A 12,308-nucleotide genomic window follows, 5' to 3' on the forward strand; every position below is an offset into this window, starting at 1 on the left:
TTGGTAAGTTGAAACTTATTTGGGACATTTGTGTAAGTTTCCCAAAATTATATCACCACATTCCTTTCCTTTGCAAACATTTGTTTTCTTAAAGTTTTTGAACAAAATTCAAATTATTTTCATTTTTAAAGAAATAATTGGGATAGCTGTCCACCGAATCGCTTAAATTAAAAATCCAGCGAATATATAATCCAAGTATAATATGCTTATAATTGTGTATCTACCGGCTATTCATGTAAAAATCTTCATTTCACAATATATCAAGGAACTGATACTCTATAGACCGCTTTCACAATAATAGCCGATATTTTGTTTTTGTATATATACATTATGTATGCTATATACAAAATTATCTAAATGTTATACACATTTTTGGCTATCAAATGCAAATAATTTCTGGCGCAGGCTAAAAATGAAAAAAGATCAAAATATCTAGTCAAGGCCCACGAGGCCCAAACTAAACTTACCCGGTCCATCATATTGTCAAAAAAATTCTATATCCCATTTTCTCAATTTAAATCTCTTTCTTCTTCTCTTTCTGTAAAATCCCACTTCACTCTCTATTTCACTTTTACCCTCCTCCTGCGTAAAAAACAAGCTTGAGTTTTGCTCATACACAACAATGGCGGAACCTAAAGTCAAATACGATCGTCAGCTCAGGTATAATTCTTGTAGTCTACTATGTTTTTTTCATACATATATGATTTTTCTGCTTTCAGCTTTTTGTTATGATCTCTTTGTATTATGAACCCTATTACTACTAGTCCCTACTCTCTACCACTGAACTTGTAGCTCTTATAGTTGTTGCATTAAAATTAAAATTTCATAGAAGAAATTAGAAAACGATTCTCTTTTGTGGGATTTGCTACGTTTGTGCAAAATTAATATTAATAAAATATCAATTAACTGCTGGGGTGTGGACTAGTGGTCTATGGACTGAGTGAAAAATGTATAGACTAGGGTTTAAATCCCACTAGACACAAAAAACACTATGTGATTTCATTCCATTTGCTTAAACCTTGGTGAGAAGAGTTGCTTGGTGCCTGCGCTGGTGGGAGGCATCAGCTACCCGGAAGAATTAGTTGAGGTGCGTGTAAGTTGGTCCAGACACTACCATTGTTAAAAATTAGAAATTAATTAAGTGATGGGTGTGGCCTAGTGGTCGATGAAGTGGGTGCAAACCGTGGGGAGGGTTACAAAAATACTAAGTGATTTCTTCTCATTTGCTTAAGCATGGTAGGTAGAGTTATCGGGTACTTGTGATGGTGAGAGGTAACAAGTACTCGGTGGAGTAGTCGAGGTGTGCTCAAGTTGAACCGGATACCAAATACCATCGTTATTTCAAAAAAGAATCAATTAAGTGTCTCTTAAATCAAAGCTAGTTGAGGTCGACTATATGATCCTTTATGTCTATTCCGCTCTATTTAGGCGCATTTCTTTCCAATAGTATATAATTTGTGTTTTAAGGCAAATTTGGGTTTCTCTATGTTAAATGGTGAACTAATTTTGTGGTATTTAAGAGGAGAAGGGCATAGGATGAGACAAGAAAGGATGAGGTTTTTTTGGACGTAGAATCTTTAGTGGAAAGATGTGGTTGTTATCTTAATGTACTGGCATGGGAATTTAAGGAAAAGGATACACGACTAATCAGAGGCAGATTTAGGATTTGAACTTTGTGGGTTCGAGATTCTAGGACATTCTCAAGTGCTAATAACTGGGTTCGAAATTCTTTTTTTTTTCTTAAAAATAAATATTTAAAATTCTAAAAAATATATAGAGTTTTGGACAAAGCTACTGGGTTCGGTCGATCCTATAGCTTACACTATGAATCCGCCCCTTAATTTAACCTACCACATGATTTTGCATGATATTAGAGCATAGAAAGGTACTGGATTCAAGTTTCACTGCCAACCATCAACCAATACTTTACATGCTTGGCTAAGACAAAAATTTGGATCCCGTCATGGTAACATATGTTGCAGTCTAAAATAAATAAATGTAAGTGTACTTTTTCTAATAGTTTAAACTTTTGGATTAGACGATTCACGCAATTCAACAGATGTAATTTTGCCCATCAAGTTGCTATGTGTTTTAATGCTAAACAATGGCTAATGTTGGCTCCATTTGAATGTTTCCCTTTTAAAAAAGAACCTTAGGGGCTTCTTATTTATAGTTTTGGATGCAAAGAAGCTTTTACTTGTTGGAAGTCATGAATTTTCAAAAGATTATTCTGAGGAGTCTCTCCTTCTTGATTTGAGAGGTGAACTCCTATAGATTGGCAAGCGTCACTGTTACCTAATAGGCTTTGATGGAAATTTCATTTTGGATTTTTTTTGTCTCATAGATGACTAATGAGGTAGCGCTGACTCGTGAAGACCTGATACTTGGTTCTCTTTGCACCTTACTTGGCCAAAGTTGAATGACCTGTAATTTCTGGAAAAGATTACTTTACTTCCATTTGCAATTTCAGTTGTGTGTATCCATCAAATAGATCTTTCTTCTGTATATCCAGATATGTGCGTGTTGCTTTTATGTGTGTCTCTTTTTGTATTGAAAAAGTCCAAACATGAATGAATCAGAGATGTTCATTCCTCTCTACAGCTCTGAGTTAGTCTAGAATTAGAAAAAAATGTTGATTCTTGTTTCTGGACGACCAGTTCTTGGAATGTTTTTCCATGGAATGCTTGATAAGACGTGTCATGCAAGATTGATATTTTTGTCACAGACTCTACTTACTGACCCAAGTTAAATTGATCAAATTATGAATTTCAGACACATATTTGACTTTAAATTTACACAACTTTCAGATAATAGTTATAAAAACAGGCAGAGACAAAGACACGTTTATATCATATGGCTATTATGGGTATTCATGGGTGTTCATGGGTGTTTGCAGAATCCAACCTGAAATACACTATTCCCCTGCATTAACATGTTTGACAATTAAGTTTTAAGTGGATAACAAATAATAATGAAGCTTATTTGCACTTGCAGGATATGGGGAGAGCAAGGACAAGCCGCACTGGAGAAAGCCAGTATCTGCTTACTTAACTGTGGTCCAACTGGTTCTGAAACTTTGAAAAATCTTGTTCTTGGTGGGGTTGGAAGTATCACTGTTGTTGATGGTTCTAAGGTTGAAGTGGGTGATCTTGGAAATAATTTTATGGGTATGTTACGTGGTTGTCCGTATGCATCTACAATTTTAGAAAGCCTTGGCTTCTCCATAGTCTTATTTTTCTCTTGTATTTCTGGTAGTTGATGAAGCAAGTGTTGGACAATCGAAGGCAAAGTGTGTGTGTGCATTTCTTCAAGAGTTAAATGATGCTGTTAAAGCCAAGTTTATAGAAGAACATCCGAAGGAACTAATAGAGACAAATCCATCATTCTTTTCTCAGTTTACCTTGGTCATAGCTACACAGGTCTGGAGCTGCGAATTATCTTGTACTCGTAAAAGCATTTGATCTTGGCAGGATCCTGTGTTCCCACTTTTCTTAACTTAATTTTGGTTATTATAAAAAATCCCTTTTCCCTGCCTCCCTGCATATGGTAAAAGGAAGTTCTTGAGAAAGTTAGCGTTATGTCACACTACATATATTGGTAACACTACAATATTGAATTGTTCAATTAGATATTGTCCCCCATCAAGCAAATATCATGTGTAGTGTTCTTTAAGGTCCGTCTTCTATTCCATAATAATGTAGTATCCCCATTACTTATTTTTCATGCATAGAAAAGAATTTCAGACAGAAATTTGTCTCCGATATTACATCGCCCAGGATATATGTATTTTCTCATAAAGTCAAAATAGTATACCCACCCAATTTTATCATTTTTTCCATGTTTATCAATTATTTCTGAGAGAACTTTAGTTACAGTTTCATGCTTGAGTATTTAGTAGAATCTGTGTCTGATATGTCAAGCCTCTCTACCCCCTTTGGGCTAGGGGTAAGGTCTGCGTACACTCTCCCAGACCCCACTGGTGGGATTTTACTAGGTTGTTGTTGTTGTTGTTGTTGTCGTGTCTGATATGTTAATGATTCTGATTTTTTTTATGACTGGAGAAATTCCAGAGACTTTTATCTACTGTGTAGCATGGCAAATTTGAAGAGTCTCTGCCTCTTAACTAGCACTTTACGAGTTACAATCATTTCAACACACTTTTTATCTACTGTGTTCTGTGTTGATTCTTAAGAATCTCTGCACTTCTGGACTAGGATCTTACGAGTTACAATCATTCCAAATTTCCAATACTATGAATTATGTTGAATAGCATGACATTTGTCTTTCATCTCCCTTTCAAAAAGGGTAAGGGCGTGTTGATTTGAAAGAGCGAAGAACTAGTTTTGGTATCTGCATAATTATGGGTTATCCAACCTATAATTGTGGAAGCAGGAACACCCCCCCCCTCCCCTCCTCATCAGGAAAAAAAAAAGAAAGAAGAAAGAGAAAAATATCAAAGGTTCAAACAAAAGAAAGATCTGTTTCCTTTTCCATTTAGGTCAACTGTAGTTAAAATTCAAATGCATAACATTGCTAATTGTCTATCAGCAGATACCAGCACAATGGAACTTCTAACAGTTTCTTCTTATGCTTTGTCTTTTCTATTTCAGCTGGTTGAAGATTCCATGGTGAAATTGGATAGAATCTGTCGGGAGGCAAATGTTATTTTATTATTTGCACGATCATACGGCCTCATGGGTCTTGTCAGGATTAGTGTGAAGGTAATCTTAATGCTGCTTGTGCTATTTTAGGATGATATAAGTGTGAAATCCAGTATCGATAGAGAAATGTGGGTCCAGACCGGTGACTACCGTTGTCATGGATTTCTTGTGAGGATTTATATGAGGAACTATTCTTATAGCAAAAGAACTGTCAAGCGATAGGAACAGAGTGAATCAATGAATGAGCAAAGAAGTAACAAGGATTTTGTTAATAAAGCTCTTAACCAAACGGGATATGATTTGTGTGTTAATCAAAATTTTCTCATCTATCTGCAGGAACATACAGTAATTGAATCGAAGCCTGATCATTTTCTAGATGATCTACGGCTTAATAACCCATGGCCAGAACTTCGGAGGTCGGCTGTTTCTCTGTGCTTTTCTCTGTGCTTGATATGTTATAGTTCTATAATGGTGATTAATCTGTTCACTTAATAATATCTCTTATTTATAGACAAAAGAACCATATCAGCTTCAGTATGGTGCTAATAAATAACAGTAATGCAAAAATTTGCAAGCTTGGTATCTATTAGATTATTTATGGGCTTGGGTAATTAAGCATCTCTTGGTGTAAAGCCACCGGTCATACATCATTGTTGATATTCCTTTAATGGGATTGGAATTTAACTGATGTAAGCGTCTTTCTACTGGAATGCATCCTGTCCTTAGAGCTTTTACTCTTTCTCCTTGTTAACAAATGCATTTTTCTCCATCAAAGGTGGAAAAGGATAAAGAAAGGGGCTGATTTCATATTTATCACCACAGGTTTGCAGAGACAATTGATTTGAACACAGCTGATGCTGTGGTTCATAAGCACACACCATATATTATTATCCTTGTTAAACTGGCGGAGGAATGGGCAAATACTCATGGTGGAAATCTTCCTTCTACCAGAGAAGAGAAAAGGCAACTCAAGGTTCAAAAATATATATTTAAATACCTCTTAAGTTTCATCCTTAATTTTTCCATTTTGGTCCATCTAAGGTGATTTGGTCAATTTCCTTAATGTCTTAGGATTTAATTAAGTCCAAGATGATCACAGCGGATGAAGAAAACTACAAAGAAGCCGTGGAAGCTTCATACAAGCTCTTTTCTCCACAAGGGACTGGTAAGCATTTATGTGAATTCTTTGATGTATCAGAAACTCGTAGTTTTTTCCCATCTCTTGTCTAATGTATGAATCTAGAGTTTTATGTGATATTTGGCAGCAGTTTACTCACTCATCCGGTTCTTTTTGAAAAATTGAATAGGCATCTTACTTTGTTTTGTTTCCAAAAATATACTTGTCCTTTTCTGGTTGTCTCTTTCTTTAGTTGATCAGTATGATTGCCAATTAGTTCACAAGATTGTCAGTTTTTTTTTTTGGGGAGGGGTGGGGGTGGGGGGGGGGGGGTGCATTTTGAATTTACCGGGAAGATGCTTTTAGTGCTTGTCAATGTGACCTGTTTACATAATCAGTTAACTATGTTACTAAATTTGGAAATAAACTTTCTGTCTTACTACTTCAGGAAGCTTTGCTACAGCTCACAAAAAAGAGCTTCAGGGGGATTTGCTAAACCAAATATACTAGATATGCTTAGATTTGACTGCACGAAGATAGTTTATGAATGTATAATGGTTTTTATGTATTCATCATCTTGTTTCTCTTTATTGCTAACTAGAGGACTAACTAGAGTAACAAGCAAGCCATTTTAAGTTCTATACAGACTTCGGTTTTATTTAATTGACTGGTTAAATTGCTATAATGCTAGAGGATAGCTCTGCGGTAAAAGTCTTTGAAGTGATAAATATCCTATAGAATAAAGGAGAATAAAGAAAAATCAAGATAAAGACTTTCTTTTCTAAATTTGTAAGAGTATCATAGTGACTGTAGATCTTAGTTCATCAAACAAAAAGAATAGTTGTGGAGTACCATTTCAAAAAAAAAAAAAAAAAAGCTCATGGAGTAAAAGGATTCATTCTGGAAACTTGATATTATATCGGTTTGAATTTATTTAGGTGGAATCTTAATTTGGAACTGGACGATGCTATCACAAAAGTATAATTGACTTTCTCTTTTGTCTACTAGGTCCAAACCTACAGAAGATTATTGATGACAGCTGTACAGAGGTTGATTCCAGTTCATCTGATTTTTGGGTGATGGTAGCAGCCCTGAAGGTTACACGCATTTTCTTGGAAAAAAACATAAATAAGAAGGAAGCTGAAAAACAATTTCTGAAATTATTGTGGCTTTAGTTGATTTAACCTGATTAGAAGAACTATTGACGAGTTGACAGCTGTACTTAAAACATGATTTTGGTTGCTGATGTTTTGTTATTCTTGTCCATTTCATTAGCTCTAAATAGTGAATTGACATCTTAACTAGTCCATACAATTGAATTATCCATCTTACAAAATTCCTCCGTACAATTGATGGCTTTTTTCTTTTTATTTATAAGCAAGCATAGTATTAACAATTAGAATTGATTGCTTTTTAGTTGATTGTAAAGGTTCGAAGTACCAGTACCACTGGTTCTTCTCTTGGCGGGGCTTCTTGTACATGTTTTAGTTTCTCCTTATAAAAAGGAAACATGTTTTTTAGTTTCTTCCTTTAAATTTTCCTTGTTTGCCTTTTCCCTTCAAAAGAGCAAGGGGGCAGGGGGAGGAGATGGAGGGAAGATCCTTTGCCAAGTTCTTCACCTGAGTTAATGTGTCAACAATGTGTAGGCCTAAGGCTTTGACTTTGTCCTCTGTAGGGCTATGGTCCTCTGACCTCTGTGTCTTGGTTGCTAGTCTGCATTTGCACCAGAAAATTTGAGTTCCTGGGTGGACTAAAGAAGTGTAGTTTAATTTGGGAACTAATTTGAGATTCTTTGAAAAATAATCTTCCAAATTGTCCATGCCATTCTTACCCGGTACCTGTGTTGGTGGGAGATAGTAGGTACACCGTGAAATTAGTCGAGATGCGCACAAGTTGGCCTGGACTACAACGGTTATCAAAAAAAATAAATAGTCCAGGTCATTCTTTTCATGTTTCATATGCTAATTTGTATATGCATTATTCTTTTAGAATCCACAGAAAGTAGCACCTTGTCTCTCTTCATCTCTGTTCAAACATTTGTACTTTTTCCTTTTTCAGCAAATACATAATTATTACTAGTCTTTATCAAGCAACCTACTCAAGTTCCCTTAATTGATATTTCCTTGCATTGGTTGAAGTTGGTGATCGATATGATTTATTTTTTTGCACTTTAGGAATTCATAGCTAATGAAGGTGGTGGGGAGACACCTCTTGAGGGGTCTATACCAGATATGACATCATCAACTGAGTTAGTGGTTTAAGTTTCTTCTCGACACGTTAATTTTTATGAAGATCTACAGGAGTTTATTTATTGATGCTTGGACTGTTGACTCTATTGCAGATTGTACATAAACCTGCAAAAAACTTACCAAGCCAAGGCCGAGGCTGATTTTCTTGTTATGGAGCAGAAGGTCAGGAATTTACTGAAGAAAATCGGTAGAGATCCAGCCAGCATCTCCAAGGCAAATATAAAGAGCTTCTGTAAAAATGCAAGGAAGCTTGCTGTAAGGGCATTTCTTCTTTTCTGTTTCGTTAGTCTGAATGTTCATTCATCTAGAATTACTTCTCTGTGCTACGTGAATCTCATAATGTATCAATATGTTTGACCCTGATGAAGAGGGACTCCTCTGATTTTAAGCTTGATGTTTTTGTGGTATGAGTATGTGATCCTGTCTGTCTGTCCCTTTTTTAAAGCTATTCCTGTGACCTGTCTCCAACCCCCTCTGTCCAAATGGTTAAATTTGGTTTCATTCTAAGGAGCCATCCAGCAAAGGCACTAGCTATTAAATGGGCTACCTTGCTTAGCACATGCCTTGTAAGTCCTTCACTACAGTTGCGGAGGGGGTGGATCCTGTTAGGCAGAGGGATGCTAGCTTGGGAACACACATTTCTTGGTCTTGCTCCCCTATTTTGATTCGGGCAGTTGTCTGGAAGTGCTCAATGGCCTTAGAAACTATATGCTTCAAAAAATGTGTTGGTGTGGGGGGAGAGAGAATCTTAAAATCTCCTTCTTCTACATGCATGATTTTAGTGGACGATTTGTTGTTAGTATCAAGATAATGACTGTTGCAACTGAATTTTCAAGGGACTGCGCTAACATGATGGTGCATGTTTTGATATTAGGATGTCAACAATTCTCACAGCTAATTGTCAGCAAACTCTGTTTAACATTTGAAATCATTATTGGACGGATGTTTTAGTTTCTTGTCATTGAAATTTTCTCTTGCCATTATGTTAGGTTTGCAGATATCGCCTCATTGAGGATGAGTTCAACTCTCCTGTCCAACCTGAGTTACAGAAGTATCTGACAGATGAGGATTATGGGTATGTAATTGCTTACTGTAGGAATATGGATTGACATAGTCAAATGACCTCAAGTTGGAATAGTCATCTGTGATATAAGTTGAAGTAGAGAGGGCTTCTTAGGGTCATTTAAGCTGTTCGAACCGACATGATCCTTTCATGATTCTTTGATTGTTTTGTGATACCAAATAACAGGACCTTGCAAGAAGCCAACTCTCTTAAAGTACTTCCTGAAAAGTAAGTTTATCCAAGCTAAAGCCCCCTGCCATTTCATGGTGGATATTCTTTTTCTAAATCCATTTTCCAAGGGCTTCTAGTGAAGTCACATATGAACTTTCAAATGTTGAAGAATATAATTTTTTCAAAGACATAATTTGGGTTAATTGGACCTTTTCTGCTGAAATAGGAGTATTTCAAGTTCTTTTAATGAGGGATCTCTTTTCTTAAGCTATTCCCGTACTTGAATTGATGAAGTGCACTGTCTAGTCTAGATGCCTCTATGCTATCAGCTAACTAGGGTTTGATTGAAAACTACTTACTTTGCAAGTTATGTTCACCTTTTGTTAAACAAAACAAATGGAGCAAAAAGGTAAATAAGAAGTTATAGGACTAACTTTCTAGTGATGCTAATCCAAGCGTTACTGGCAGCTTGGTAGGAATAAAATAAGCATTCCCTTGCTGATTCGTACTGCATAAGTATTTTTGATTAGATATATAGCTATATTTTATTGAGCAAGCATTAGGAAGGTTGAAGATTTAGTTTTATCTTTTGTCGGTTCCCTTTCAGTTTGTCTTAAATGTTTCTTGGAGATTGTGTATTTTCTTGTTTTTTCAGTAATCATGCTGATAGTGCACCTGTTTGCCACTTCTTAATATTTGCAATGGTATCTTGTACTAAATCGATGGTAAATAGTTGTGGGAGGGGGGAGGGGAGGGGAGGAAAAGAGAGTTCTCAAATATTTATCGATAGACCTGGAAATGCAGCCATTTAGCCAACAGATATTTGACAGTCAATCTTTTGCTGGTTTTGGGTATCAGAAGTTCAAAAAATTAGGGTTGTAATATTGTCCAAGCTTGTTTGAATTGCTTTTCACGATGAAAGGTTAAAATAGGATGTTGAAGCAGAGAAACACTGGCTAGAATTATTGTATTTATGCTGAGCGGAAATGATGATAGACACTCACCCTTTGAAGCAATGTACCCGTTGGGATGCTTGAAGCTGGTTTGTTGTGTTAACAGTTGCTGTCTGTTGTATCTCTCAGTTTTCTTTCCATAAATGTAAGAGGAAAACAAAAGAAATGCAAAGATAAAAATGAATCTCAAGGAGAGTTTGACATAAGATTTTACAATTGTTTAGGTGTAAAGGAGGCTTAGAATTTAAATCTCTCTCTTCCCATCCACCTCCTTTTTCTTAATTTATGTCTCGTATTGAATGAAATACATGTGGGCCAAAAGGGAACATTTCCTCATCTACTTTCTCCTGTTAATTTAAACCCAGTAATTAAGAAACTCTTAATTTTCTGCTTTTACTCGGTCCGGAGCTAGTTGTCCAGAAAAACTTACCAAGTGCATTCATCGTGCAATATATTTATTTGTTCATTTAGTTTTAGATTGTTATAGACAGCAGATATTACTCTGAGTGGGTGCTCAAAGATTTTCCTTTTTGCTGAACTGTTAATATTTTTGCATTTGAATTCATACGTTGGTTGTTGATCTTTCAAACATTAGGTATTTTGCATAAATCCTCTTTATTAGGTGCTTTTCATACTCCCTTTATATGGCAGTACTGCTGTGGGTCTTTATATTCTTCTTCGAGCAGCTGACCGGTTTGCTGCAAACTATAACAAATTTCCTGGCCAATTTGACGGGTAAAGGCCAATGCTTTCTCATCCTAACACACTCATTTTCTGAGGAAAAGTTGATATATGGCTGTCTGACCTTAAGAATTTCTTGGTAGTGAGATGGATGAGGATATATCTCGGTTGAAAACTACAGCTGTTGGTCTACTCAATGACCTCGGTTGCAATGGCTCCGCCTTATCAGAGGACCTTATTAATGAGTTGTGCCGGTATGGTGCTTCAGAACTTCATGCTGTGGCTGCCTTCGTTGGAGGAGTTGCATCACAAGAAGTGATCAAGGTTTGTGTCTCCTTTATTTCTTATCTCGAATCTTGTTTTTCATCAAAACTTACTACTTTACTGGATAAGTATATAAGGCTGTGTTCCACTGGACTGAGGTCTATAATGCTGTGTTCTCTGCAGCTCATCACTAGACAATTCATTCCCATGTCTGGGACATTCATCTTTAATGGCATTGATCACAAGTCTCAGCTGTTGTTGTTATAGTCGCCGAATTTACAGGCATGTCCTTTCTTTCACTCTTTGCACTATATTCTTAGGTTCGTTGGAACTGAGAGTTTTTTCTTTCACTCCACTTGGCAGATTGCATATCGTATGGCATACTTCGGTATTTGTGGGGTTTCAGTTTTGTTCTTTAGAGATCCGACTTGCTTTGTCTCTTCGGACGAGTTACTCAGGAGCATATGAAAAGGAATGTTGCCATACTTTTGAGTAGCAGGAAATTTAGGATCAGTAAAAGAGGCTTAACAAGAGAGTACCATTTCTAAATTTGCACATAAACAATATCCTTTTCAAGGAAGGAAAATGCTACTTTCAGCTATCCTAGGAACTTATATATTGCAAGAAGAGTTTAACTTCTGTTCACTGGAGTTGATTGCGGGTTGCTCAAAGTCTAGAGAGTTGATTTCTTGCCTCGACCTCTCATTCTTATTTTTCTCAGTGTCATTCTCAAGGCAGATATAAAACCCGGGAGAAATTCAAAAATAACCAGATTTACAAGTGGTCATTCAAAAATAGTCACAATTTCAAAAGTAGTCGAAATTTAGCCACTTTTCATGTAAAGATAAATCTGAACGAAAACACTATTCAAAATCCGGAATATACTCCAGTATAATATACTGGAGTTCCAGCACAAGTATACTAGAACACCAGCACAAGTATACTGGAACTCCAACACAAGTATACTGGAACTCCAGCACAAGTATACTGGATTTCCAGCATAATATACCGGAGGTCTAGTATAATATACATGTCCAACATAATATGCTGGAAGTTCATACACAGGTGCTCCAATCTCCAGTATATTATGTTGGAACTTTCCGCGTGTTGGAGTTCCAGCATAATATGCTGGAAGTTCATACACAGGTA

The 12,308-nt window shown here is 36.3% G+C and overlaps 1 protein-coding gene across 3 annotated transcripts; it reads left to right on the plus strand.

The window, feature by feature from the left end:
• Positions 1-511: 511 nt before the first annotated feature.
• LOC107804050 (NEDD8-activating enzyme E1 regulatory subunit AXR1) lies at positions 512-11,857 on the plus strand. Of its 3 annotated transcripts, none has more exons than XM_016627866.2 (16): positions 512-660; positions 2,995-3,167; positions 3,256-3,419; positions 4,611-4,721; positions 4,998-5,077; positions 5,484-5,634; positions 5,733-5,826; positions 6,787-6,875; positions 7,953-8,026; positions 8,120-8,282; positions 9,017-9,102; positions 9,277-9,318; positions 10,866-10,949; positions 11,039-11,219; positions 11,343-11,441; positions 11,523-11,857. In XM_016627866.2, the coding sequence occupies exons 1-15, from the start codon at positions 623-625 to the stop codon at positions 11,424-11,426; spliced, it is 1,614 nt and encodes a 537-aa protein (XP_016483352.2). In that variant the 5' UTR covers positions 512-622; the 3' UTR covers positions 11,427-11,441; positions 11,523-11,857. The 3 variants fall into 3 exon arrangements, with proteins under 3 accessions (XP_016483352.2, XP_016483353.2, XP_075076058.1); XM_075219957.1 differs by having other exon boundaries at positions 515-660; positions 6,787-6,827; XM_016627867.2 differs by lacking the exon at positions 9,277-9,318.
• The last annotated feature ends 451 nt before the right edge of the window (positions 11,858-12,308 follow it).

The sequence above is a fragment of the Nicotiana tabacum genome, chromosome 8 (genome assembly GCF_000715075.1).
Source record: "Nicotiana tabacum cultivar K326 chromosome 8, ASM71507v2, whole genome shotgun sequence".
NCBI lineage: Eukaryota > Viridiplantae > Streptophyta > Magnoliopsida > Solanales > Solanaceae > Nicotiana > Nicotiana tabacum.

Excerpts from the sequence above, each read along its gene's own strand:
- LOC107804050 (XM_016627866.2), top strand. The coding sequence starts at position 623 with ATGGCGGAACCTAAAGTCAAATACGATCGTCAGCTCAG. Across the intron at positions 5,635-5,732 it reads AAGAGAAAAGGCAACTCAAG|GATTTAATTAAGTCCAAGAT; the intron begins GTTCAAAAATAT and ends TTAATGTCTTAG. Across the intron at positions 8,027-8,119 it reads GATATGACATCATCAACTGA|ATTGTACATAAACCTGCAAA; the intron begins GTTAGTGGTTTA and ends ACTCTATTGCAG.